The sequence below is a fragment of the Primulina eburnea genome, chromosome 1 (genome assembly GCF_022965805.1).
Source record: "Primulina eburnea isolate SZY01 chromosome 1, ASM2296580v1, whole genome shotgun sequence".
Classification (NCBI taxonomy): Eukaryota; Viridiplantae; Streptophyta; class Magnoliopsida; order Lamiales; family Gesneriaceae; genus Primulina; species Primulina eburnea.
In genome coordinates, this window is record NC_133101.1 from 1,533,463 (window position 1) to 1,559,976 (window position 26,514).

Sequence of the window (26,514 nt, forward strand, 5' to 3'; positions counted from 1 at the left end):
ATTTTAAAAATTAATAAGCTCCATCAACTCCATGGATCCAAAAACAACAAACATAAAAAAATGGAATTTTTTATTTTTTATTTATTCTAATGGTTAGTATATGGACAAAAATATCATATATTTCATAAAATGTAATTTTTTAAAAAAAATACATGATCAACCAGTCTTTTGATCAAAATTTTTTAATGCTTCCAATAATAAATTATTTGCATTTCGTGTGGAATTTTAAATGCCTAAAATATAAATTTAAACTGATGAAGACTTTTGCTTTCATTGTCATTTTGACGCACTTTCTAATAAGGTTTTGTTGTTACTCTCCAAACAAAAGATATTTCACATATTGCCGTCTTCTCTTTTTTATCTTTTTTTTTCCCAGATTTTTTTTATTATATATTGGTGGTTAATGACACGACATCTAATTTATAATTATATAATATAATAATATTATTTTATAACTCAATGCTTCTAAGTTCTAATTATATAATATAGTTGAGATAGGTGGAAAGTTGAGTTCGATCGGCTACCTTAAATGTTTGGTGATTTTGCATTTACATCCTTTTGGTTTCATTCTTGACATTTTCGGCCTAGAAATTTTTTGTTTATTTTACTTTTGGAAGTTCTTCCAAATTTTAGTTTCAAGGACAAATCATGTTCCTAAGATTAATGTAAAATAAATAAATAGATGATCGAATATAATTCTATTTCTTATATCAAGTGTTCACATCGAAAGAACGAAGTTGTCGTCGCATTAAATCTGTGGTAAATAAAATTAGGGTAAAAAAGTGAGGGGTTCGTTGAAAATTTTCGGAATTGAAAAAACCTACCCATGCATGAAGCATCGATTCACCATTTTTTGTTTTCTTGGTATTTATTTGTGGCCAAAAGAGTTTGGTACCTAAATTTAAAGTTTGAGACTATTTCCAACGAAAAATTCTTGGGAAATTATTTGGACCCAATTTAATAAAATGACTTAAAAAACCCTGACCGGCCTAAATAGACCGATGAAGAATTTGGAACCTTTTACTTCACATTTTGTCTCCATTTGAAACGAAATACTATGTATTTTACTCATTTCTCGAAGAAGACAACAATAGTCCAAAGAAGGAATTTGGTGCAATGATTGGAAGAATAGAGGAAAATAAAATTAAGGGAATAATTTAATCGAACTTGTGGTGTAAGACTTGCATATTCATATCCATCACCAATATTTATCTATAAAATATAACATTTTTTTTTGTTAAAAATTGAATCAAAATTTGCATAAAGTATAGCACATCAAATATCAATTGAATTGGTCAAACGCACGAAACCGTTGGGGAGTCTTAGTCTAAATCAAGTAGATGAACCAACTTTGCACGCACTATAATATTTGCAACTTTGCTCGAGGAAATAAGCCATCAATATACAACATAGGGTGGAGTGAAAAAGTGAAGAGCATGCCCTAGATTTTGGGGAGATTTATATGAAAACCAATATAATATATGAAATGATATATATTGAGATAACAAATATATAAGAATGATGGGTTTTTTTGTAGTAATAATTATATATAAAAAAGGAGATTAAAGTGGGAGATTTATTGGCAGAGTTTGGAGAGGGATTGGGGGGCAGGGAATGTGGGTGAATTGTTGTGTTGGTGGTGATGATACTGCACGCCGGCAGCTTTTTCTTGTGTCTCTTTCACAACCCATTGTCACGCCTACTCCCACTCACTCATTCCACCAATATTATATATGTAAATCTCCACAAAAAAATACACAGTCTTGGGTGACTTTTCTCTTTCCTTCACACACAACACACACACACACACACTACAAGGGGTCTATGAAAAGCTCATCCATTGAGCCACTTGATGCAAATGCTTTTGTCACTTTTAAATTTTTCTTCATCTTTATAAATCTAGCTAGCTACTTGGATAACTATATGTTGAATTTGAGTGTTGTAATCCTTAAGAGTAGTACTTCTTCATGTGGTACGCAATGATATTAGTGGTAGTATAATATCAAATGTTGAGTAGACTTTGAAAACCATCTATCCAACTCACCATTCCACTCCATTTCATTTCTTCCAATGGATTCCACCATAAAAGAGTGGGAAATAAAATCCCAAAAAGCTTTATACGTAGAGAAATTCCAATTTCAAGATTCTCCTCTTTACTTAATTCAATTCCCCAGTATCCTATTTCTCACCAAACTTACATAAAAAAAGGAAAAACAGAGAGATACAACTCCATCTTTCTCACCTTTAATTTCTCCACTCAACAATATTACTATATATTCCAACAGAATCACAAAACCAAAGCCAAAGTTTGAATTTTTATTTGATGTGCGGGTATCCTCTTGATTAGATGGATACTTTGTTTAGACTCGTAAGCCTCCAATCCGATCAGTCTCTCAATTCCAGCAGAACTTCCAGCAGCTCGAGATCCTCCAGGCAAAACCCTTATCAGCAAGAAGACGAAGAATGCTTCAACATTTTCATGGATGATGAAGATTTCTCTTCTTCTTCTTCCAAACACTATAATCCCTATCCCCACCACCAACTCCACCAGCAGCAGCAGCACCATACTGCTTCGAATACGCCCACTCCCACCACCACTACCACCACCGGCAGTGCCACCCCGACCCACCAACATGTCTATGATCAGTCTGCCGATCAATTCTCTTATTCTCCGGCACGTGACGTGACCCTCGAATTCGCTGCCTCACTTTCAGGGCAGAATAGCAGGTGGGCTTCTGATATTCTCTTGGAAACGGCGAAAGCGATAGCCGACAGAAACAGTACTCGCGTACAGCAACTCATGTGGATGCTCAACGAGCTCGGATCGCTTTACGGAGATATCGATCAGAAACTTGCTTCTTACTTTCTCCAAGCTTTGTTTAGCCGCATGATGGATTCCGGCGAGCGCACGTACCGGACACTGATCTCCGCGTCCGAGAAGAACTGTTCTTTCGACTCTACTAGAAAAATGGTGCTGAAATTTCAAGAAGTTAGCCCGTGGACTACGTTCGGCCATGTTGCTTGCAACGGTGCGATAATCGAAGCATTTGAAGGTGAGAGCAAATTACACATAATTGACATTAGCAACACCTTTTGCACGCAATGGCCTACTCTTCTCGAAGCCATAGCCACTCGTAGTGACGAAACCCCACATCTGAGGATCACAACCGTCTTGGTCAGAAAATCTGGAGGCGCAAACGGTGGCGCGGCGGGGGTGCAAAAGGTTATGAAAGAGATCGGCAGCAGGATGGAAAAGTTTGCTAGACTGATGGGCGTGCCCTTTAAGTTCAATGTCATACACCATGCAGGTGATTTATCTGAACTGAATTTAGCTGAATTAGATATCAAAGAAGACGAAGCACTCGCCATAAATTGTGTGGGGGCATTGCATTCCGTAGCAACAGTTGGTAATCGTAGGGATCTGTTGCTATCCATTCTTAGGAGGATGCAGCCTAGAATCGTGACGGTTGTTGAAGAAGAAGCTGATCTTGATATCGGCGTTGATGGGCTTGAATTCGTTAGGGGTTTTCAAGAAAGTCTGAGATGGTTTAGGGTTTACTTCGAGGCATTGGATGAGAGCTTCCCGAAAACAAGCAATGAGCGTTTGATGCTTGAAAGGGCAGCCGGGTGCGCCATCGTGGACCTGGTGGCGTGCCCTCAAGATGAGTCTGTGGAGAGGAGGGAGACGGCGGCGAGGTGGTCGAACCGCCTGCAAGGTGGCGGATTTAGACCGGTTTCTTTCAACGAAGAGGTATCCGATGATGTGCGCGCCTTGTTGAGGAGGTACAAGGATGGATGGTCGATGATACAGGGCTCAGATTCCACCGGAATATTCCTTTCCTGGAAGGATCAGCTGGTGGTATGGGCTAGTGCGTGGAAGCCTTGATGATTGAGAGAACTTCCCACAAGAAAATGCTCACGAGGAGCCAGCCACACGTGTGTCTCGGGTTTTAGTTGGCACGTGCATGGAAAGAATTTGTGTAAAAATTGGTGAAATTTCTTGGAGAAAAATATGAAAAAAGGTATTATTGTTCTCTATAATTTTTTTTTTTGAGGGGTTTTAATTATCATTCTCCCATTTGGATTTGGATAGAATTAATCTACTTTTTAGTAATCTTGTTCCCAAGTACTTGTGATTATTTTGCAATATTTCCCACATGTTACTTGCCAATTTCAAGAATGCAATATATGTTATGAATTCTTTCCAATTATAATTAATATATCTCAACCTACACTAAATCAAACACCATTTGCAAGGCAAACAATTATTTCAATATATTAATAGTGATGATTACACACATATCCTTTTAATTATTATTTTTTTTGTAAATTGATTTGACATTAATTTTAATAATGTACTACTTTAATTAAATGGAGTTGGTATTAGGTTAAAGATGATTTCACTAAGAATATTGAGAGCTAAAAAAAGTGTAGTTAATCACTAAATTCACTCGAACTTAAAAAAGGAAGTCATTTTCATGAGTTTATAGAAAAATATTTAGGACGGCAATGGAGTTGGCTCTTGTTTGGAAATCTAATTCTATCTAAAAGTGTTTAGTCTTTTGTGGCAATATGGTTGTCTCCTCGTGGAATCATTTTCAATAAATATTATCGTGTGCTTTTTGCCTGACTATATGATTGAGTACTTGTCGTTTTACCAAAAAATATATTTGGTAACAACTCTACAAATCAAATTTTTTAAACAATACAATAACTCAAGTGTCGTGTTTCGATTATTCTATTGAACAAAAATAAATTATTACATCGGACAATCTAATCTATATTTGATAATGGATCCTTCTCAAAATTGAAGTTAATATAAATATTTATTTCATTATACATAGATTTACAAAGGTGATTCAAAACAACTAATTAGCGAATAAAGTATAGGCCCCCATGTCATGCTTTTCTTTAACATTGAAGGTTACGTTTGGATGGAATTATTTAGATTTGATAGTGGGATTTCAGATAATTCTATCTTGTGTGAATCTGAATTATATGAAGCGCATTCGTATCATAAATTTAAAAATCTTTGACTTGATATTCTTCAATCCAAGTTCATTACAATATCGGGATTCGATAGATTAATTTGATTTTGAGAGGAAAAACAAAGTGTTTATTGAATATTTTTCAAATGACTCGATCTCGCGAACATATTAAATCATTTGTATCAACTAATTAATTAACAAAATAAAAGTTGAAGCGAGTATCCAGATAAAAGTTCAAAAGAGTTGAAATGTTTTTTTTAGAATCCAAAAATACCCCTATTTCATTTTTAGAATCCTTTTTTTCATGAAAAATTCTATTTATGTAAAAAAAAAAAGGGTTATAAAAAATAATAAAATCTTAATAATAATAATAACAATAATAATAGTATTAATAATAATAATAATGTAGGGCAAATAGGCCCACCAAAAGGGAATAAATATTTGAGTGGGAACTTCTTTTAATGGTTAACATCTTTATCTTTTGATGAGACTCGCCATGCTCCCTCCATCTTTACATTACACATTCCCCCACTACCTTTTATCATCTCTTTTCATTTAAAAATATGTTACCAAAATAATATACAGTGCTCTTTATTTCAAGATTTTAATAAATTTTTACACAAAAAAATAAAATAAAACAAAGTAAAAAAATTTCCATTCATCCTTTGCTCTCTCCAAAAGCTTTGATTTTGTTTGATATGAGCATTGACGAAGACTAGCTGTTTCCATTCTGTTGATGGAGTCCAGGTGCAAGCTGACAGCAATTGCTTATTATACCTTTTGAATTATTTAGCTCTGGTCCATGTGCATCAATGTTATTATACCATGTAAAATTTACACAATACACACACAGAGATATATATATAAAGAACAGTGTATTCATATAATATTATTTGATCATGTGTGTCTCGTTCGTTGTAACATTAACCCCATCGATTGGGGGTCCGAAGACCTAGATTTGTCCAAACTTCAAAGGACATAAACCGACTACAATTTGTAATTTTTACAAATATTTATAATCTTTCTTTCAATTTCTTTTTTAAATGACTTTCTTAGACTAATTAACATGATACCATCAATTGCACAAGGTTATTTTATCAAATAAAGGTTAATTTTTATTTTTTTAAAAAAAAAACGAATTTGTGTAGTGTGTAGTGTGATTGATGGACCCAATTCTCCTTTGAGTTTCTGCGTAGAAGTTTTGGCCCATAAAATTTATTAAAGCCCAATGATATGAATTTATCAAACTGTGAGCCGATGACATAGTGCAACAAGAAAATGATCAGTAATCAAAATTAATTCATTCTATACTCCCTATACACATCATAACTGGGAATGAATAATATACACCAATTTTCATGACTGTAGTCTGTAAACATGAAGATTCCAAGAAAATTGGAGACAATAACACGACATAAAAACAGAGTGGGCAGCGTTGTGATGCAAGAATTGGCCTCTCCAGATCTTCAGAATTTTGTCCCCCTCCACGCAGCAGGAAGCCTCCATCTCTTGTGCCAAAAAATCGACACCCTAGACCATAACGGGAACCCGAAATTGTAATCAAGAGGATGATCTGCAGCTCCTCCTATGGTTAAAGGTAACCATACATATCTCGAATCCCTCAAGTCGGCTGGATTCCAACGGTCGGCCATGAATATAAAAAAACCGGGTAATTCTGGTAAAGGAAGAACGAATGTACTCTGAGCAAAGAATGTTGTGAGTCGAAAGATTTTGTTCCCACCGAGGCATGGGCTCCCCATTGTCTCCCACGGCCCCATTATCGATTCAGATGCGTGGGCAAGAGCCTCATTTGGGGCCCAACCCGTACATCCTGAGGTGATCATGTAGTATGTTCCATCGTACTTAAACAGAGCTGGTGCTTCTCGATGCTGTCCCACAAGAATTCGCCTCACAACTCGTGTGACGTCAAGATACTCTTCGTTGAGGGGACCGATATGAAGCTCGCTATTGTCATCAGATGAATAGATGAGATAAGCGACACCATCATCATCTTTGAAGATGGTCATATCTCTGCTGTCAAATCCATGGGGACGTATACTGTAGAGGTAACTGAAGGGACCGGTTGGATGGTCACTAATTGCAATTCCTACAGAGGCTTTGGTATAGTTAGCATCGTCTATGTGCATCCACATTACATACTTTCCGGTCTTATCGTTGTAAATTACTTTAGGCCTCTCCAGCACGTTTGACTTGTGAAGGTCATGAGGCTCATTTTTCTCATCCGCTGCAAGGGCGATGCCTTCATTTTTCCATGTCCACAAATCACTCGATGAGTAACATCCCACACCAATAACATCCACCTGTAAGGATGAGAACAAGTATGAGCGAAGTAAAGATTGAATCTTGATGCATTTCCAAAGTTGGACCCTGCGATTTGCAAGAGTAAAATTTAATGGCCATGTTGTAATCTTCATTTGATCACACACCAATGCTAAGTAACTAACAAATGCGTTACAAAACATTTTCCACGTAGAAGAAAATTCCGAACTTACCCTTGCTGCTCCTTTTCTGTGGGCATGATACGTAGGACCATCTTTATATTCACCATACCAATAGTAATTCCGGGATTTATCATCATACAAAATACCACCTCCATGGGCTTGTATAGGAATTCCTTCGGTGTCGAGCCATATTCTCCCTGGATAGTAGTATAAACTCTCGTTGCCAGCATCCTTCATGGGATTCATAGCCGTATCCATATTTGGAAAAAAGAGGTGCCTTATTTGAGAAGACTCATCGAGAAATTCATCAATCAAAGTAGTAGGGCGCCTAGGTTTTCTTTTAGCAGCTCGTGGGGATCGCCTCCTTGGTGGAGGCATCTGTATATTTTCCTCCTCGACTTCTTCTAGTTCGCGAAATAGCTGATAGTGGCTCACCCTTTTATGTATCTGTCGTTTATATGCATCTGTGTCGCTAGTAAAGTGTATAGATGAAGGATGACAAGAAAACCAACAAGGCTCCACACTAAAATTGACCATCTGTTCCCTGCATTGCAATGTAAAGTAGTTGGTTTCCGATATTTGTTCCTCATACTCATTTTTTTCGTTTTCCTATCTCCATTCTCCAGTAGTCCAGGATAATGCTGCATTTGGAACATTCAACCCCATGGAGGTCCAAAACTAAAGTCACAAAACTCATTGTGTTTAGAACATAGTTGAACGGTTTTCTATGCAATATCAAAACATGTGAGCACACCAAAAGGTCAGTGAAACCGTAGGAAACCAAATAGCTTTTCACGACACACAGCCTAATAAAACTAAAGTGCAACAATGGTAATTCTGAAGACTGAATGAACTCATGCTTCAATCTTGTCAAACAAGTTTCATAGCAGCGAAATTGTCTAACTAATTACGATCATTTCACAATGAACAGCGAACTGAAAGAACATGGGTAAATGCAAGTCTCATATCGCTACTATCATCGTTAAAAAACTGAGCTTCGAATCACAAATCCTGAAGAATACTCAGATTACATAACTAAAGGTTTCCTCAAAATTAAGCCACGAAGGATTTTCGGAAATCCCCGACAAAACAAGATTATTATAAAAAAGCCCAACAATCCCGTTCGCAAGCAAGATTCAACTCAACCAGCGGCACAAGTTTCACATAACAGAAACCCATAAACAGATCCATGAAAAGCTCGATCAATATATGAGAAAAGCCCCAATAAAATACCACGAACAAAAGTCCAAATAACGACAATCACGTAGAAAAATCAAGAAACGCAAGAACTAGAGAACCATGAGGTCTACCCGAAAGTCAAAGAAGCTCACCCGCAGTCAGAAACTGGAAGAACTTTCTCGACAAGGGCTTGGCGGTGATAGCTCTCCTAAATCTTTTCATCATATCTAACACTCAATATCATGAGCATACCTTCATTAAATTTCTCAAACAAATGACACGGTATCCTCCGGGAGAAACCCCGTTTAGACTTTATTCTTAATTAAGCAGATGAAATTAAAAGCGTGAACAACAAGATAATTTTGAAGGGAATTGATGAGTACAGAGAAAAAGTCAGAACTTTGAACTGGGTTCTGGTTATTTGTTGGATCTTGAGTTGATCGACAACGACGACGATGATGACTTGAAACCTATAATGGAACTCTTGCCGTTTTTACGGCGATAATTATGAAGATGAGTCTAGTATTTATCTTCTAGGATTGTGGATTAGCACTTGGTAAATTTGGATTGAATTTTCTTTGAGAAAATGGTGATTGGATAAGATCATTAGTTATTGCAACAAGGAAACTAAATTTTGGAACTTTAACTGTAGATGGTCCATGGAACAATTAAATTACGAGCGTATTAATTACTCGAATCTTTATGTGAATTTGGGCATTCCAATTACTGGTGGATGCTTTGGTTTCCAGATTTACTGCTCGGAAATCAATCAAAATACTCACGATTGTATTTTTGTTTTCCATTTCTACTTATTTATTCATATTATTCTATCATATATTTAGAGTATGTATTTTTCTATTATATGGTTAGAATATTTTTTATGTTTTAATATAATATGTTCCATCCATAATTTAAATTCAAAATAAAAATACATGAAGTTTATGATCATTTGAATATATCATATTAAAATATAGAGAGTGTATTATTCTAGGTATAACATATAGTTAACTCAATAATTTCTATACATTCCACTTGAAAAATAAATACTGAATGCAAAACTAAAACGTCCTACCAAACTATATTTATTTATCAGTGTAAATGTACATGAGAATGCGAAACCTTTTTTAATTGTACAACACTTGTCCCCAAATTTCCAACTCCTACAGTGTACAAGTTCCAACCTCATTACATAATTTTTGTGTCCCATAAGTCGGTGATTTTCCTGCAAATTTATTTTGTGGGCAACTTTTGTACTTAATATTTACACTGGCCTAAGGGAAAATGGACCACCTACTGTAGCATCTTCCTCTATCTTGAATGGCTTTTTCACACCAAAATCACCATGAAAATGGAGAGGCTTAGCATTGCTGACCATAGTACTTTAGTTTGCAGTTTCATTGGACCACATTTGTGCAAAACAATGTCTGAGAATGCTTCTTGGACATATGAACAACTCACCAGTTTCGATAAATCCAGGTATATGTTCCTTAGGTACTATACTGATTGGCAATAAGCCAGAGTCATGGAATATATTCCTACCGGGAGGATTAATCTTCCATCTATTTCGCAATTTCCTGATGAATTGGCTTCGAAACAGACGAATCTTGACATAATCTGCGCGATAGAAGTGAGGATTCGTGTATTTTAGTTGTGACTTGGAATGTTTCTTGAAATGGTACATTTTGAAAAGCTAGTAGTATGTAACTCCCCTTTTTTGTTGGGCACTCTTATGCATAGCCCGCCTATTGTTAGCTTGAGGTTTTTGACGAACAAAATAAAAAAAAAGCATGTATAAAATACCTACAGTAGGTAAATCTCCAATTTTTTTTTCTTTTTATCACTCTCCTTAAATCTACTACTTGAGTACAATTGTTTCCTCAATTTTCTGGTGAATAGGTGTAATTAGGTGCACCGGAAAAAGGGTCACAAACTCCCTGGATTTCTCGATCTTCATTACTCTCGTTCTTTACGAACACTTCACGCATGCGCAGATCCGAAATCTTTAAGTTTATCTTTGTTCATGACCAGGGAAAAATGAGAAAAACGAATATGTAAGCGGTGTCGAGAATGAAACTTGACTTTTACTTCAAAATTTTCTAGGCAACTGAGTTTTGAAATTGTGAACTGTGTAGCCAATCTGTATTAAGGTTCGGTCGGAAAATGCGGATTTTGGGCATGGAAGCGTGTCTGCTAAGCTGTTGTTTTGTGGGGTTTGCCCAAATTCCTTCAAACTTGAACAGGTGTCGCAAATGAAAGTGAACAAAATTCAATCCATTAGCATCTATGCAGAAAAATGATACAGTAAAGCAATTGCGTACAATGAAGTTCACAATCGCCTACATATCGAGGACCAAATCGATACCAGTTAGAATCCAGCTCATCGTTGTTAGAATCCAACAAGAAAAGATTAATCTTAAACGCAGCAAAAAGAGCACTTGATAATGAACACGTTTTTGGTCTGATGTACAAACTTTGTGTCACTTACACTACAAGAACGGAACGATATTGCAAAGGGAGTAGAACTGAGCCAGAGCAGCAATCCATTAGTCTAACCAATTCAAGTTGTTTTTCGTCACACATATACCATATAATATGTCTGAATCCCAACAATCGATGAAGCATTAGTTGTCGAAAACTCACCTAATCCGGCAAATAAAGACACCAGGTCGGCTGAAACGACCATAAGATTTACCATGTATCTGGAAATTAAAAAAGAAACTAGAGTTACATGGAAGGAAACGTCCAAATTTACACTGTAATATAAGCATAAATGGCCCTTTACGTACTGTGTTTGTATGGCTTGATGACAAGACTGCCTCATTTGGACTATAAAATTTTGAATATTGAAGTCCGAGTGGGTCCAATTTTTTTAAAAATATATATATAAATTTTATATAATTTTGAAATAATATGCTATTATTTTTACTTCGGCAATATACATAACACGGTCACTATATTACATATACAGATGCATATACATATGGATATCGGATCACTACAAAATTTATTTGGATTGGCGTCGGAATCACTTTATATAATCTTTAAAATATAATTTAAATCAAAAGAGATGATACAACCATATTATATATATATATATATATATATATATATATATATATATATATATATATATATATAATTGAAAGTCAACTTTAGTTAAAGGAAAAAATGATTTTCAGTAAGCTTACAATATAAGGGACGTACTCTACCATAATTGTACATTTACAATAAATAATTGGCAAAATATTTGAGCTCGCCTACCTTCACTCATCAACAATTATATGGGAAAAATTTACTATGCTCGACGTCTCTCATTTGATATAAAGATTCTAAATTAGGCATGTCAACGAGTCATGTTTGAGTTGGATTTCACAATTTCATCTTCAGCTTCATATTCGTCGGAAAATTCGATATCATACCCTAACCAAATATCTGAACCACTTATATTTCTCAAATTTAAATTATTTCGAGTAAGTTATAAATACTTACTAAATCGTTGAGAACAATAAGATTTTTTTTTAAAAAAAAATAGCAAATCAAACATTACATAAAATAACAAAATATTTGAAACAATTTATTTTAACATCATTATCCAACAAAATAGCATAATTTTATACGATATTTTTTTCATTATATCTAACTAATATACCTTCCTCTTTTCGAATCGAGTATCGGATTCTCCGTCAGATTCGAAAAAATTGTCATCCATATTCTAAATTTGAAACAGAATCTTAGATTCCAAATTCACTTATAATAAATATCACTCTAAGCTAAAAAAAAATAACTGTCCTAGTGAACAATCACAATACAAAGACATTAAATTCCTATAAATAAAAAATTATATTTCTAATTATGATTGAATAATTCCCGTATTAAAATTTAAATATTATATCATTATAATAAACAATATAATATGATAATTTTTGTTGCTGTCCCAAATTTCTCGGCGTATGATTCGTCTTTCCATAATTCTCCCCCGTCCATATTACTGTTCGATGATAATCCCGGGCCAAAGCCGTAATTTCATCGTAACACTGGGCCCAATACTGTTACAGGTATTTGATTCCTAATGGGTGTACATCATCGTACCATATATAATCGAATCAATCAGCTGCTGAGACTGGTCTGGCAAAAAGAAAAATTTTGAGAGGTCAATTGGGAGAAGACAGAGGAGAGATCCGTCACGTTTCCCAGTGGCGCGAATCGATCGTAGCAATGGGTCTCTTGGATGCTTTTCTCAATTGGCTGAGAAGGTCTCTGCTCGTTTCTTTTTTTCGCGTGCAATGCCTTTATATTGAATGAAAATCGAATCTTTCATGGTGATTCATTGCCGGGTATCTGAAATATTTTCGAAAGCTATGCATAAGTTTGTAATATGATTAGTTTTTAGCGAATTGGGTGAAGATGTACTGGGTTGGATTCTGGGTCGACCCCTGTTTCTGGTGTTTGTATATCATAAATGGAGAATGATATGTTTTTTGAAGGTTTTGCGTAGTGGTGTGTTTCGGTGCTGTTTTTGTTACTTTTTTTTTGTTTGATTTACTGAAATGATAAGAAGATTGGCGTATGCTTTGTGTGCGTGGAGCTTTTGATTTATGTTTGAGATTCGTGTGGGATTCAAGGATATGTGATTTGGAGGATAAAGTTTTGTGGTTTTTAGGTTAAATGGGTTGGATGTTATCATAAATGCTCCTTAGACCATACATCTTTGACTCAAAAGGCTATCTTATCATCTGTGATGGATTTTCAAATTGCTTCCATTTTTTACTAAACACCATTAGAGGTTGAGATGAATGGAGGTAGCGGGGCCCAAGGGGGTAGCAGGAGCAGTTGCCGCCTCCGTTTTTAATATTTTTATAGATTCATAACTTTTTATGCATGATACATTAACGAAAGCATGGCTTCGACTCCCTTAAAATTTACTATGATAGCTACATATATTGCTTGATGCTAAGGATTTTGTTTGGAGTATCTTGGGAAAAGGACAAGTGCGGCACTGAATGATGGATCAGTCACCCCAATTCAAAAGAAAGAAGCCCACCAAAACACAAAATTTTGAACCTGATGGAATATTTAATTTTGTTTGGAAGAGTTATTTAAAAGAAGATTTTGTTTTTGAATTTACAAGAACGCATTTTGCTTTTGTGGTTGCAGCCTCTTCTTCAAGCAAGAAATGGAACTGTCTTTAATTGGTCTTCAGAATGCAGGAAAAACTTCGCTCGTTAATGTTATCGCTGTAAGTTAATATATATTATCTTTTCATACACCAGTTTGCAAGTTTAGCATAAATTTTTCATTAACTTCATCAATGAACCGAGCTTTGCATTTTAATATTTTCCTAGACTGGTGGATACAGTGAAGACATGATCCCAACGGTTAGTTTCCTTCGGTTCTGTGTGGTCTGAAATTTTTAAAATTCAGTTACCTGTGATTCTATTCTGGATTATAGATGTATTTCAAAATATCTGTTTAGAGAATCTTTTATTTTTCAGGTGGGATTTAATATGCGAAAAGTCGTTAAAGGAAATGTCACAATGAAACTGTGGGATCTTGGAGGTCAACCAAGATTTCGCAGTATGTGGGAGAGATACTGTCGCGCGGTTTCTGCCATTGTGTACGCTACTCACGCCATCTTCAGTTTCTTATACAAGTGCTTTTAGTATTTGGAGGGCATTCATTTTAAATGAAACTCATATATTATTTTAAGGGCATTCATTTTGAATGAAACTCGCCACTTACTATGTTAATTTAAGACTGGAATAATGTTTCTTGACTTAATCCGATTCTTGAACATCTTCTGGTGCAGATACGTAGTTGATGCTGCCGATCAAGGCAACATCAATATCTCTAAACAAGAGCTTCATGATTTACTGAGTAAACAATCACTCAGCGGTATTCCTTTGCTGGTAGTAGGAAACAAGATCGACAATCCTCAAGTCGTGTCTAAACAGGAGTTAACTGATCAAATGTGAGTGGCAGTGTGTGTTGGGTGTACTTTTCTTACATAGTCTGTTTTGCGTAATCTAAAAGTAGGATAATGTCGTGCAGGGATTTGAAATCTCTAACAGGGCGAGAGGTATGTTGCTATATGATCTCGTGCAAGAACTCGACCAATATCGACCAGGTTATTGATTGGCTAGTGAAGCACTCGAGGTTGAGGAGCTGAGTATGAGTTCCATAATGGATTTCTATCGTTTTTCTCGTTGATACAGAATCTGTACATTCTTGATTTCTTTTTTGTCTAATTGGCTTGCTGCTTTCTTCAAAGTTGGCAGTGTTATGTATATTTAGTTACGTTCGATTCTTACCACAGAATAGTTTCATTTGGCTTTAGGATAAAATTCATTCTCTACTTGAATTGTCGGCGGAAACATATTTGTGTTGGAATATTTCCTTTGCAAGTGCAAGCTTGCGAGGAATGATGCATAACATTTCTTTTATATTTGTTTTTTTATTTTCAGTGTTTTACCTTTCAATTTATTTGAACTAAATTTCAAACTAGTTTGATACATATGTTAGGATAAACATGTGATATATAATATAAAGATTAATTAATTGCTCCACATAAAGATAAATTAATGATAAATAAGATGTATGATATTATATTTAATGTTTGGTATGATTTTAACAAGAGTGATTAAACTTATATATTAAATTGTAATGACAAAATTAATCTTATCATAATAAATTTTATAATTTCAAAGTTGTTGCTTGAATTTATAATTATATGTTCATAATAAATTTTACAATTACAATTTCAAAATCAGCGTTACAATTTTAAAAAATTTATTTGACAATTTAAATATCATATTATTTTTATAAATTTATGGCAAAAAAGAAAGAAAAATAAAAAAAATAATCATGTACTTTATTAAATTTAGAACTACATGTGACACTCATAAAACAAACAAAGTACTCAAAAATTTTGAAAAACAATAAACTAATATTGGTTATTTTCTAAAAAACCAAAATTACTACAATTAACAAATTAAAAATCCAATGCGTTCCAAACCAGGGTTTCCAGATCAAAGGATAGGGTTTAAGATTTTTATAAATTGAGGATAATTAAATTATTTGTGGCGTATTTTATTATTAAATTAAAATTATCACACATAATAGAAAGGACATTTTATCCTTCTAAAAAATTATTTATCAAAGACTCATGATATTATCATAAACTTTTTAAAAAAATACCAAAAATAAAATAAAAATAATTATTTATCATTCCATCACTTATCCTTACCTATCTATACCTAAGGGTGTGTTTGGTTGGGTGGATTAAATAAGGATAGATTAATAGTCCAATATTTATCGTTAAAATTTTAAGATGTTTTAATAATCATTTTGACCCGGTTTAAGATCCAATTTTATTAATCAAATAGTTATCCATAAAATTAGATCTTAAACCGGGTCAAAATGATTATTAAACAACTTAAATTTAACGATAAATATTGGACTATTAATCTATCCTTATTTAATCCACCCAACCAAACACACCTAAGGTTTAATTTAACCAAACTAAGTTAAAACAATCCCATAATAGAATTTGAATTAATTGAATATCATTAGATACATACGACAAATTTTATGATTATAAATATTTTTATTTAGCAAATTATATCATGTTTGTATAGAAACTCGATTTTTGTAATAATAATAATCAAAATTCACGTCTTAATGTGTTTTTTTTTTAAATTTATTTATGGGAAGAATAAATAAGAATAATAAAATTTTCTGAAAAAAAAATAGAGAAGGGAAGATAATCTTGAATGGTTTCTTTCATGGAGGCCTCAGCACCTCCAAACCTTCCAAATCCCCGACCGCAACCTAATCTCGAAGCCACAAAGCAGAAACTTTTGAAACATGGAATTCAACCAACTCCCAAAACTCAAAAAATCCAACCGGCGGCTCGCCAAAGAAGTCTCGAAGCAGCCCCTACCCCTTACGGATGCGCAAAAACTGGAGATTGCAGAAGAAACAATTTCCAGATAATCAAGTATGAGTACAAGAAGTTCGCGAAATCCATGAAAGAAAACAATAAAATGATGGGCATGCCTTGGGAGGGGTTGGAGAAGCTCCGGTTGAGAGAGCTGGCGAATCAGAATTTGGAGTGTGGTGGTGACAAGTTGAAGCCTGAGCGTTTTAGGGAGCTGAGTGATATAATTGAATGTGAAAGGGATAAATTCTCTTGGCTTTTGGATGATGATGTCGAGATTGAAGATGGATTGTTTGAGAAAAATTGCAGAGGTTGGGTCCCGCGTAAGCGCAGCGACGCTGAATAGATCAAGTTTCTGATAAATAGGTTTCTGTTTCTTGCTTAGTCATTTGTCATTTCCATTGATTTTCTTGCTGCTTATTGGGATTGCTACTTTAGGCTAAGTGAAACAGAATTGAGAATGAAAGATTGGAAATTCTCACGTATGATGAGACAGTCAGACAGACAGGGTTGCAGTTTACAGAAGGGCGGATACTGATGATAGTAGATTGTAGAAGGGCTAGGGTATAGAGGACAGTGGAGGCATGCATTGTCTGTGGTGGAATGGCTTTATAACTTGAAGGATTTTAGACAGTATGAGAGCAGGTATATTTTTTTTTTATGGAAAAAGTCACGATATTTGGTAACGATTCTGTTCTTGACAAAGATGGCCCTTTTGAGGCATTTTAGTAGAAGCGATAATTTGTACTTCAATTTTATGAAAAAACATCATTACCATGTCTTGAGCTCTTTCAAGAAACTCTGTGGACTTCTTGACACCTGAACGTTGCTTCTATGACCAAAAAAAATAAAATCCAATATTTTTTTCTATGTTAATCTCTAACTTCATTTTTCATAAATTCAATTCTTGTGAAAATTTCTGCAGATTGAGAAGCTAAGAATGCTTCATCCTGCTCTACTTTTGGCAATAACTTTCTCAGACATTAGATTGTCTGCCGTGAATGGTGGGCACGCTCAAGATTGCGTATCCATCTTTGAGCACTGCAAGACCCTCTTGGCTCCTGATAATGAAATCATCAATGCCACGTTGAAAGTTTGTGGTCAGAATGATATGTTTCATGAAGCTAAATAACTATTCGAGGAGACAAGGAAAATTAGTTTAGATTTAGATACAAGTGTCAAAGGTCATGTTTCTTCCCCCAAAAACGATGTATACACTTTTGGTTCTATGCTTGAGGCCTGTGCTCACTAGTGGGAGTTCTTTGACTATGCGTATAAAGAGATGACCCTCGCAGGTGAAAATATAGATTTTGCCAAACATTCTGCGTAATTATGGGAAGCATCCCTAGCTGGAAAGGTACTCTACTAGTTTACTCACCTATCTCTATCTTATTTCTGATCAAATTTTTCTGCTACCTAGAATAGGACCAGTGGTGGTAAAGAGGTTTTAATTTTCTGATACAGTGGCATTTACTGGAGCACTCGTTTGACACAATCTTAGAAGCTGGTGAGATACCTCCTGTTTCATTTTTCATTTCAGTGAAAGGTATGTCAAGCCACTGCTCGATGTGACTATAAACGAGCTGTGAGTATTATCAACTCAATGGCCCACTATATGCTCCATTTCAAGTTGGTTTTGAACAGTGGGTCAATCTCTTTGAGAAAAATGCGGATATGATTGATCGTGCCAATCTAAATGAGATTCAAGAAACCCTTATCAGTCGAGGTTTAGCGCAAGAAGCTACTGACTTAAATTTGTCCAGAGTATTGCGATACATATGCAGATCTCACGACCATGGTTCAATGATAGGTAAAGTTGCTTCAGATAGCTGTGATGGAGAATCAGATAGCAGTGAAAGCACAATCCTTCTTAACTTTTGCAATAATATTGCCGGTCCAGATTTAGCAGACAATGATTATACTCGTCAGGGAGACTCAAACGATAGGATGCGTTGTGCCAAAACAAGCTTTAACAGGGAGGATCAAGAAACGGAAGAGAGTGCCGGTGTAACAGAACTTGTTGAGCAGTTTTTGGACGATGATCCGGAATGGGACATATCAGAATCAGATAATAATGACCAAGAATTGGAACATGTAGAAAATGGAGAGGTACTGTCAGATTATGATGACCAAGAATCTTAACATGCTGGAAATGGAGAGATCCTGTCAAATGTCGGTGAGTTCAACTTTGAACTTGTAATACCTAAGAGAGGAGATGATTCTCAAGAATTGGGCATGCCTTCTGCATATGAGATTCTGGCATCTTGGAAGGATAATAGGAAAGCTTAGGGTGGATTCTTCGGATTTCTGCTTGAAGCTATTGGAGTTATGAGCTCTTTGTGTAATTTGAATTTGATCATTTTTGTAAATAGACACAATTATAAAATCAGTACTAGTGGATTTTTATAATTTAATTTGATGTCTGATCATGATTCACATGCGTTAGAATCACATCCAGTACTTAATAACCCACTTTATTAATTCTAACTTTTCCAAATCACTCGACAACAAAGAAGTGTTTTTTTACATGTAACATGCAAGGCAAGAAAATAAGGGACTGTGGGAAGGCGAGAAAGCTGTTACTATTATTGAATCAGTCAGTCAAGTTCCGAGTTCAGCTATACTCTGTAAAGATGGTCTCCACTGGCCTCCGCTGGCCTGATACCTTCCCAGGCCGCTCCCGATGATTGCTCCGCCACTGCTACTGCCGAGGTGGTGTACATCTTGGTGTTCCGTCTGAAAAAGTATCTGGCATAGTGAAAATTAACTTCTGAACTAAAGTCAACGATTCGCCTCAATTAAAGAGAATGAAGCTACCTTCTTGGAACAAGAATTTGCCGATTTTAGATTGGAGTTTGAATTGGTTTTCTTTTGCCCCGCATTAAATGCTCCTCCCTCCTGCAACGGCTTTCTTACTTCGACGCATTTCTTTGCAGCAAACCCTTTCAGCACATCTGTACATTCACGTTCAAGAAAGCCGAAGACTTGATCAAAAGAAACCAAACCCGGAAACTCAATACCAAATAAACTAACTCGAAATGGATAATCAACCAACCTTCAAAGCTGACAAGCCTGTAAACCTGTCCAAGAAGCAAGATATCATCAGGCCGGAGAAGCTTCAGCTGCCTCCCCGGAGGAGCACCTACGCTTTCACGGATAAGCGCCACGTAGTGCCCGGGGTTCGAATTCATGACCTGGTTGGCACACACAGGCGAGTAAATCCTCTCCACCTTATCGTTCCCCGGATGCTGTATCACCACCGTCGTCGTCGCCGCCTCCGCTGTCTGGCAGTTCCCCATGACTATATCCTACGAATTAATTAACTGGAAGTTGGGCGGTGGTTAAACAATAAAATTCAGTTAAGCATCTACCAAAAGAAATGCGACAGATGGACATAAACCCTTCATTTATAATCCATGATGACGATGAATCTGAAACGGGATATGAGAAACAATCAAAAGAAGAAGAAATTCTTCACAATACATCGATGGTTGGCGAGCGTATTAATTGGTGGAATAAATCATATATATAGTAGAAAGTGAAGGAAGAACAATAAAAAAAAACAAAATATGGAGAAGAGAATTGACGAAAGGAGCTAGCATTAATTAATTGGGTTAGACGTGGGATGTTAGATGTGCCTAACTGCGTGAAAATGGAGATGGCGGGCTCTAGCTCATCACCATCGCTTCTGGTGGGTGGGAGAGACGAGCCACTTCCTAAGTTTTTTTACATTTATTATCTCCATTATAAATATTATAAAAAAAAGTTTATTGGGTGTGTTTTATTTAATTTATATATACATATATACAATTCAAATTTTTCATGTGGAATTTTTAAGTGAAGTGATGTTATTTTAATTGTGTCAAGAACTTAAAATATATCAAATTATACCAATATTAGATTATTCGAAGTCGAAAATGTTTTTCGAGTGTAACAAAATATAATAATATTTTCTTCCTCTATTTTTATTTTTTTGACGACAATTTTCTTACAATCTCCTCGTAAAAATTTTGACATACCTTAGAACAAGGGAAACATAATCGATTTCGAATATTCTAAACACGGTAAACTTCATTAACAGACATATGAAATACATATGCCGAATATAGAGCTTTATTAATAGGGAAACATTAATTTACAAATTTAAAAATACGTAAAAAAAAAATTTATGCAATTATCAGGAATTTAAGGTAAGACACGCATGTAGCACCAATAATCGTTACCTAAATGATATTTATTTATCTATACTATTTTATAATATTTGAGCATTCTGTTAAATTAAATGAAGTTAAATATCTTATATTAAAAAATATATCGGTGAAGTTTTTCATAATTTTATCTCATATATTTCTTGTCATCTTATAATCATATATTACCTTCTATTCTTTTAATTAAAAAAATTAATAACTTTCATTTTATTTTATTTTTTTTAAAAAAAAAAAAAAACTAATTCCTTTTTTGTCTACGGATCACACCTTACTGTCACGAACCGCTAATTCTTAATATATTAATTGAGACTGACATACAGAAAATACCTTGTTACGGATGATGAAACCAAATTTAGAATTCCGTAAATACCCTTCTAAAATAACAACAAAAAAGTAGAAAAACTAATTTCTTTCTCACATAAACTCATTAATTTCATTTTATCAAGCATGGAAGAAAACATATGAAAAGTATTTTGAAAAATAAAAAAAATCTAATAAATTAGTATAAAAATGGTTGAGGCGAATCATGTTAAGTTGTTTGAATTAGCCAAAGGAATCGAACTAAAAAACATTATGCATATGCAACACGTAAGGTACCACTGGTTATAAATGAATTATTTCTCGATTTTATAATTATTTCGACGAATTTAGCTTTATTAACTAAAATATGAGAGAAGGTTCATAAGCAAGAAGTGTTTTTATATAAAAATAAAGCATTAATGACTTCGATTGCCCATCGGCCGTATAAGTCATTACTTATTATTGTAAATGTATTAAATTGTAATATTTATTATAGTAATTTCATTTTATTTGTTTTATGTTTTTAAGATATTAATTTATAAGCATGGAACATTACGCTTACTTTAATTATAAATTATTAAGAATGATTTTGGAATTGAATAATGTTGTTGTATTTTAATGCTTTTTTTAACCTTTTAAGTTGTTGGTGGGTTAGTGTTAAATGTTAATATTAGAAGAAGAATAAATACTAATTTTTAAACAGTAATAGTTTTTGAGTGGAGATAAAGTTACGAGGAAGACTCGATTGTTTACTATATATACGAACGAGTTTTCTGGTTTAAAATAAAAGGATAGAAATATATATATTTTTTTTCCAATAAAGCGTATGACTTTGAAATCATGTGCTTATTATAAATTTAAAATAGTTTTATTTTAAACAAAACATTTCACAGAAGATGTTAAATATTTTTTTTTTCCGTTCCCAGTAAGGGACCTAAGGGTACAAGCTTACACAAATATTATTATTATTATTATTATATTGACAAAAAATTGTGTGAGACGGTCTCACGAGTCTTATTTTGTAAGACGGATATCTTATTTGGGTCGTCCATGAAAAAATATTACTTTTGATGCTGAGAATATTACTTTTTATTGTGAATATCGGTTATTTGGGTCATCCATGAAAATGTATTACTTTTTATGCTAAGAATATTAATTTTTATTTTGAATATCGATAGGGTTGATCCATCTTACAGATAAAGATTCGTGAGACCGTCTCACAAGAGACCTACTCTATTATATTATCCCCAAATGCACACATTGAATGTATCCATGTTCAGTTGATATATTTTTTTGGGGGGGTAAAAGTATTATTACAAATTTTGAAATTAAATTTTTATGATTTTTAATAATTTATTTGGAAATATTAAAATTGTTTGTAGCTAGCGCTAACTATTAACCACCACAAATTAATACCCACTGTATAGTTTAATATATACTTTATATTATCTGTCTTCATGAGTCTCATGTTCTATATTTATATTATTTTAAATTCATTTTATTTTTTAAAAATATTAAATGTATAACAATATGTGTATCATGTATACAAATTTGAAATAATGATTTTGGAAGTAAATAATGTTTCACTATTTGAAAGGAGTTTTTCTAACCTCATGTCCTTTTAATCAGCGCACAGATTATACCAAAATTACACGATATACCAAAAATTTAGGTACGATATATTATTTTATACCGAAAAACTTTATATTTTTAAAATTTTATAAATTTATTGTTTTAAAATGTTATATATTCTAAATTTTTTATATAGGTATTCCGGTACATATCGAAATTTTCAAATTGTATACCGTTATCGTACCGAAAAATTCGGTATTGTTATCTACCGTACTGTATCGAAATCTTCGGTATACCAAAAATTCGGTATTTGTTCTCATCCCTAGTCCAAATCTCACTTTGTACAGGCATAATTATTTAAGAGAAGAAAGAAGTATATTTAATACCTCTAGGAACATAATTAATATTATGGTTTACCAAAAATAATGGTTAAAAAATTGGTCTCCATAAATTAAATGTTAAAATATAGATACAATGAAAATAAGAGCTAAAATTAATATCAATCGAGTCAATGCTCTGTATACAATAATTTTGCAAACAATTCAAGAAACAATATTTTTTTTATTGCGAAATGATAATAACTTTATTCTATAATAAATTGATTTTTATTGTATTTTGGGAAGCAAAATGTGTTTAAAAATAAAAATTATTAATCCTCTAATCTCATGTTCTTAGTAATAAGCTAGAAAAAAATTAATATAATATAAATATGCATTTTATTTTATTTCACGAAGTCTTTTTTACAAAAAAAAAAAAACTTCATAAATGTGTAATAATAATTCAAAAGTTGACTTGAGAATAATTGACTAATAGCAAAGACCGGTAATAATAATGCTTGGATAACCTTAGTATGATCGACTTTTCTATGTAAGGACTTTCGACGAAGTTTAATTTTGTGACCATTGTTATTTAACTAATTCTATATTTAAATTTAAACAATTTTATAAAAACAATTTGAGATCATTTAAGACATTATAACATTTAATATCAAATTATTATGTAATCAGCTGGCCTTCCCGATCCTAAAGGGTTATTTCATGCGTGTATTGGTTAACTCATGCTCTACTAAATATTTAAAAAACAAAAAACAAACGTCGACGTCGTCAAAAATTAAGAAGGAAAATAAAAAAAATAGGCTATGAATTGAATTTTGATATATAAACTTGAAATTTTGTGTATGTTTAAGAAATAATGTACGTAATTTAATTCATTCGTTTATTCATGCCAATCACTTTAAAGGGTCTAAAGTTTCATTTTAAGGAGAGAGGTCAAATATCCGCCTAGGTAACCTTACTACGGTCTCGTTGTATTTTCCCATCCATTAGGTAGATTGGGGGTGTTATTGTTTTGATATTTGTGGGGGTGTGATAATTGCTCTGATTCAGATAGTGATCTAATCGTAGTGTTTTGATAATTGTAAAATTTAAAATTAGAGTTGCACCATTATCATAAATTATATTTTCTGATACAATAACAAACACATCATCTTATAATCATTGTTCTAAAAATCGATCTAGTCGGAGCCTAGATGCGGGGCAGTGGCCGACCACCTAAGAAAATGGGGAGATGTTAGTCGGCCAGCCTAGGCGACAAGACTACCTAGGCGGTCCTGGACGGTCCTAGGTGATTAAGGCTTTTTTGTTTTTGTTTTAAAAGGTTTTTGGTCTTTTAAGATTAATTAAAAAAACTAAAGGTCATTTCTTATAGACCCTAAATGAAAGTCCAACAAAAAATATAATTTATTTGTTTGTTCTAAAACATCAATTTTATCATCGTATGCAATATAGAGTGGTAACCACTCACGAGGATAATTTTGAATCCAAATAGGAGGAATGTCCAACAATGCTATTGAGTTAATTTAAACAATGATTAATATCCTAAAATAAAACCTTCATTTTATTTTCTATTAGTGGTGTTACTCACCTTTATCTGTAGTAGCCCGAATTCCAAATTGGGTAATTAACGGAGTATTGGTGATTAAGAAGGTTTAATGTGTAATTTTGACCGAGTCATGATCGGACGGACCGAAGATGGTTCGGAAGCACCGAAGAGTTCGGAAGGTCCGAAGTGGGTTCGATGATTCGGACGTTCCGAAGTGGTGTTCGGAGGATCCGAACATGGCCTATAAATAGTGGTCGGATTTCCTCATTTTGACTCGCCAATTCAGAGAATTCCATAGCATTTCAGTCGTTTCTGACAGGTTCTAGTCTTGTTCCGAGATTTGGGCACTAGCGGGGAGCTGCTGGTCTTGTAGCAGAGCTGTGCTCTAGTTGGGAGCTAGCGGCATCAGCGGGCTAGCGACGGACGAAGGTTTGGAATTTTATCAGTATTTATCTCAGGATTATCTAGTCAAGTCTGGTAGATAAGTTTAGTGATGGTTTTCACTTGATGAATAGGCTTGGATTAGACCTGTTGTCTGGTGGTTCCAGTGGATTAGGATTGCTGTGATAGAGGTACGAAAGTACTATCCGAGATATCCTGGTTGAGTATACATTCTTATATGTGTTGCATGATTATGTGGTGCATTGATATATGTCATATGATGCATGCTATTATGTCACGTTTATTACTGCACGTTGCATTTCATGTTGAGCCGTATTCTCCTTCGAGATAGCCTTTACTGTTGAGCTGTATCTCTTTCGAGATAAGCTATATCTTGGGGCCGCTCAGCCCTGTCTTGTGGACGCATGGACACCGAGAGTACACAGTGGCCGACGGGTCGGGAGGGCTTCGGTGGTCCGGGACATTTTAGGTCCACGTCTGTCTTGTAGTGGATGCAGTGACCCAGAGGTGTACCGCGCGGCACTATCCACTTGGCGCCTCTAGACTGAGCATTTTGAGATCCTTTGTGATTCCTGTTTCTTGACTACCCTGGTATCATATCATAGCATGTGCATTTCATATAGGTTTGTATACTCATACTTTTGTACTGGGCGTTCTTATCGCTCACGTCCTCGGTTTTGTTTATTCTTGGACACCCCATTCCCACGGGGCAGGCCTCAGGTTGGACAGCTCAGGAGGAGCAGGAGGAGGACGTTGAGTAGCTGGTTGGTTTAGTTTATCGGTATTGTTTTGATTCGATATGGTTGTATTGGATATTTTATTTTGAGTTATTCTAGACTTCGATTGGGTTGTATAATTATAGTTGTCGACTTTTTCCGCTGTTATCTCTGATTATTGTTGATTAGGTTATTTGCATGCTTAGTTTTTGACTAGTAGGTGATTCTGGAACGGGTCACTACATTATCAAACAATTTAAGATTCTTAAATAAAAATTAAATAAAAAATGTTGAGTGCAATAATTATCTCTGCTTGGTAGAGCGATCGAATCGTGGTGCTTGTACTGCTATGCGATTTAAAAGATTTGAGTTGCACAATTACCACCAGCTATAACTTTTGGTAAAGCGGCAAACGCTCGGTCCTACAATTAGTATCAGAGTAAAGGTCATGGGTTCGATTTTCATTAATTGTTAAAAGTGTAATTATTGGGAGGGAGAATGTTGGGCGTAATAATTGTCCTTGCTTGGTAGAGCGAATCGTGGTGTTTATGCTGCTGTGCGGTTTAAAAGATTTGAGTTGCATAATTACCACCGGCCAGCTACCGCTTTTAGTAAAACGGTAGGCACTCGGTTCTACAAAAAATAACTTAAAGTTATTAATATATAATGCTATTAAATATTACAAAAGTTAACTTAAAAAACCGTCTAGCAGCTAGGCGCTAGGTCGTGGGTAACCATCCGCCTACTGTTTTTTAGAATAATTGATATCAGAATTAAGTTGATCATATGTTCGATTTTCATGGATAACAAAGATATGAAAAAAATTGTTTTGGTGTAATAATTATCTATAAAAGCGATTAAACATTCATG

General features: G+C 34.4%; 3 protein-coding genes and 2 pseudogenes across 4 annotated transcripts; 3 read left to right on the forward strand and 2 right to left on the reverse strand.

Moving 5' to 3' along the window:
• The first annotated feature begins 1,804 nt into the window (after positions 1 to 1,804).
• LOC140840788 (protein SHORT-ROOT-like) lies at positions 1,805 to 4,169 on the forward strand. Its single transcript, XM_073207973.1, has one exon. It carries the CDS (start codon positions 2,348 to 2,350, stop codon positions 3,884 to 3,886), a length of 1,539 nt encoding a protein of 512 aa, XP_073064074.1. The 5' UTR covers positions 1,805 to 2,347; the 3' UTR covers positions 3,887 to 4,169.
• Positions 4,170 to 6,261: 2,092 nt separating this feature from the next.
• LOC140840845 (uncharacterized) lies at positions 6,262 to 8,118 on the reverse strand (annotated as a pseudogene).
• A 4,508-nt stretch (positions 8,119 to 12,626) lies between these two features.
• Positions 12,627 to 15,069, forward strand: LOC140840921 (ADP-ribosylation factor-like protein 8a). The gene is made up of 6 exons (XM_073208090.1): positions 12,627 to 12,882; positions 13,784 to 13,865; positions 13,972 to 14,004; positions 14,122 to 14,243; positions 14,436 to 14,597; positions 14,678 to 15,069. The coding sequence occupies exons 1-6, from the start codon at positions 12,845 to 12,847 to the stop codon at positions 14,793 to 14,795; spliced, it is 555 nt and encodes a 184-aa protein (XP_073064191.1). The 5' UTR covers positions 12,627 to 12,844; the 3' UTR covers positions 14,796 to 15,069.
• A 1,304-nt stretch (positions 15,070 to 16,373) lies between these two features.
• Positions 16,374 to 18,910, forward strand: LOC140814693 (pentatricopeptide repeat-containing protein At5g67570, chloroplastic-like; annotated as a pseudogene).
• Positions 18,911 to 19,023: 113 nt separating this feature from the next.
• LOC140841007 (uncharacterized) lies at positions 19,024 to 20,261 on the reverse strand. 2 transcript variants are annotated; one of them, XM_073208199.1, is made up of 3 exons: positions 19,621 to 20,261; positions 19,383 to 19,519; positions 19,024 to 19,313 (listed from the first exon to the last, which is right to left on the reverse strand). In XM_073208199.1, the coding sequence occupies exons 1-3, from the start codon at positions 19,862 to 19,864 to the stop codon at positions 19,167 to 19,169; spliced, it is 528 nt and encodes a 175-aa protein (XP_073064300.1). In that variant the 5' UTR covers positions 19,865 to 20,261; the 3' UTR covers positions 19,024 to 19,166. The 2 variants fall into 2 exon arrangements, with proteins under 2 accessions (XP_073064300.1, XP_073064378.1); XM_073208277.1 differs by having other exon boundaries at positions 19,024 to 19,301; positions 19,621 to 20,260.
• Positions 20,262 to 26,514: the final 6,253 nt, after the last annotated feature.

Coding starts and splice junctions, on each gene's coding strand:
- LOC140840788 (XM_073207973.1), top strand. CDS start 2,348: ATGGATACTTTGTTTAGACTCGTAAGCCTCCAATCCGATCAGTCTCTC.
- LOC140840921 (XM_073208090.1), top strand. CDS start 12,845: ATGGGTCTCTTGGATGCTTTTCTCAATTGGCTGAGAAG. Junction 14,244..14,435: donor CGCGCGGTTTCTGCCATTGT/GTACGCTACTCA, acceptor CTTCTGGTGCAG/ATACGTAGTTGATGCTGCCG. Junction 14,598..14,677: donor CAGGAGTTAACTGATCAAAT/GTGAGTGGCAGT, acceptor AATGTCGTGCAG/GGATTTGAAATCTCTAACAG.
- LOC140841007 (XM_073208199.1), bottom strand. CDS start 19,864: ATGGGGAACTGCCAGACAGCGGAGGCGGCGACGACGACGGTGGTGATA. Junction 19,520..19,620: donor CAGGCTTGTCAGCTTTGAAG/GTTGGTTGATTA, acceptor GTGAATGTACAG/ATGTGCTGAAAGGGTTTGCT. Junction 19,314..19,382: donor CAAATTCTTGTTCCAAGAAG/GTAGCTTCATTC, acceptor TCACTATGCCAG/ATACTTTTTCAGACGGAACA.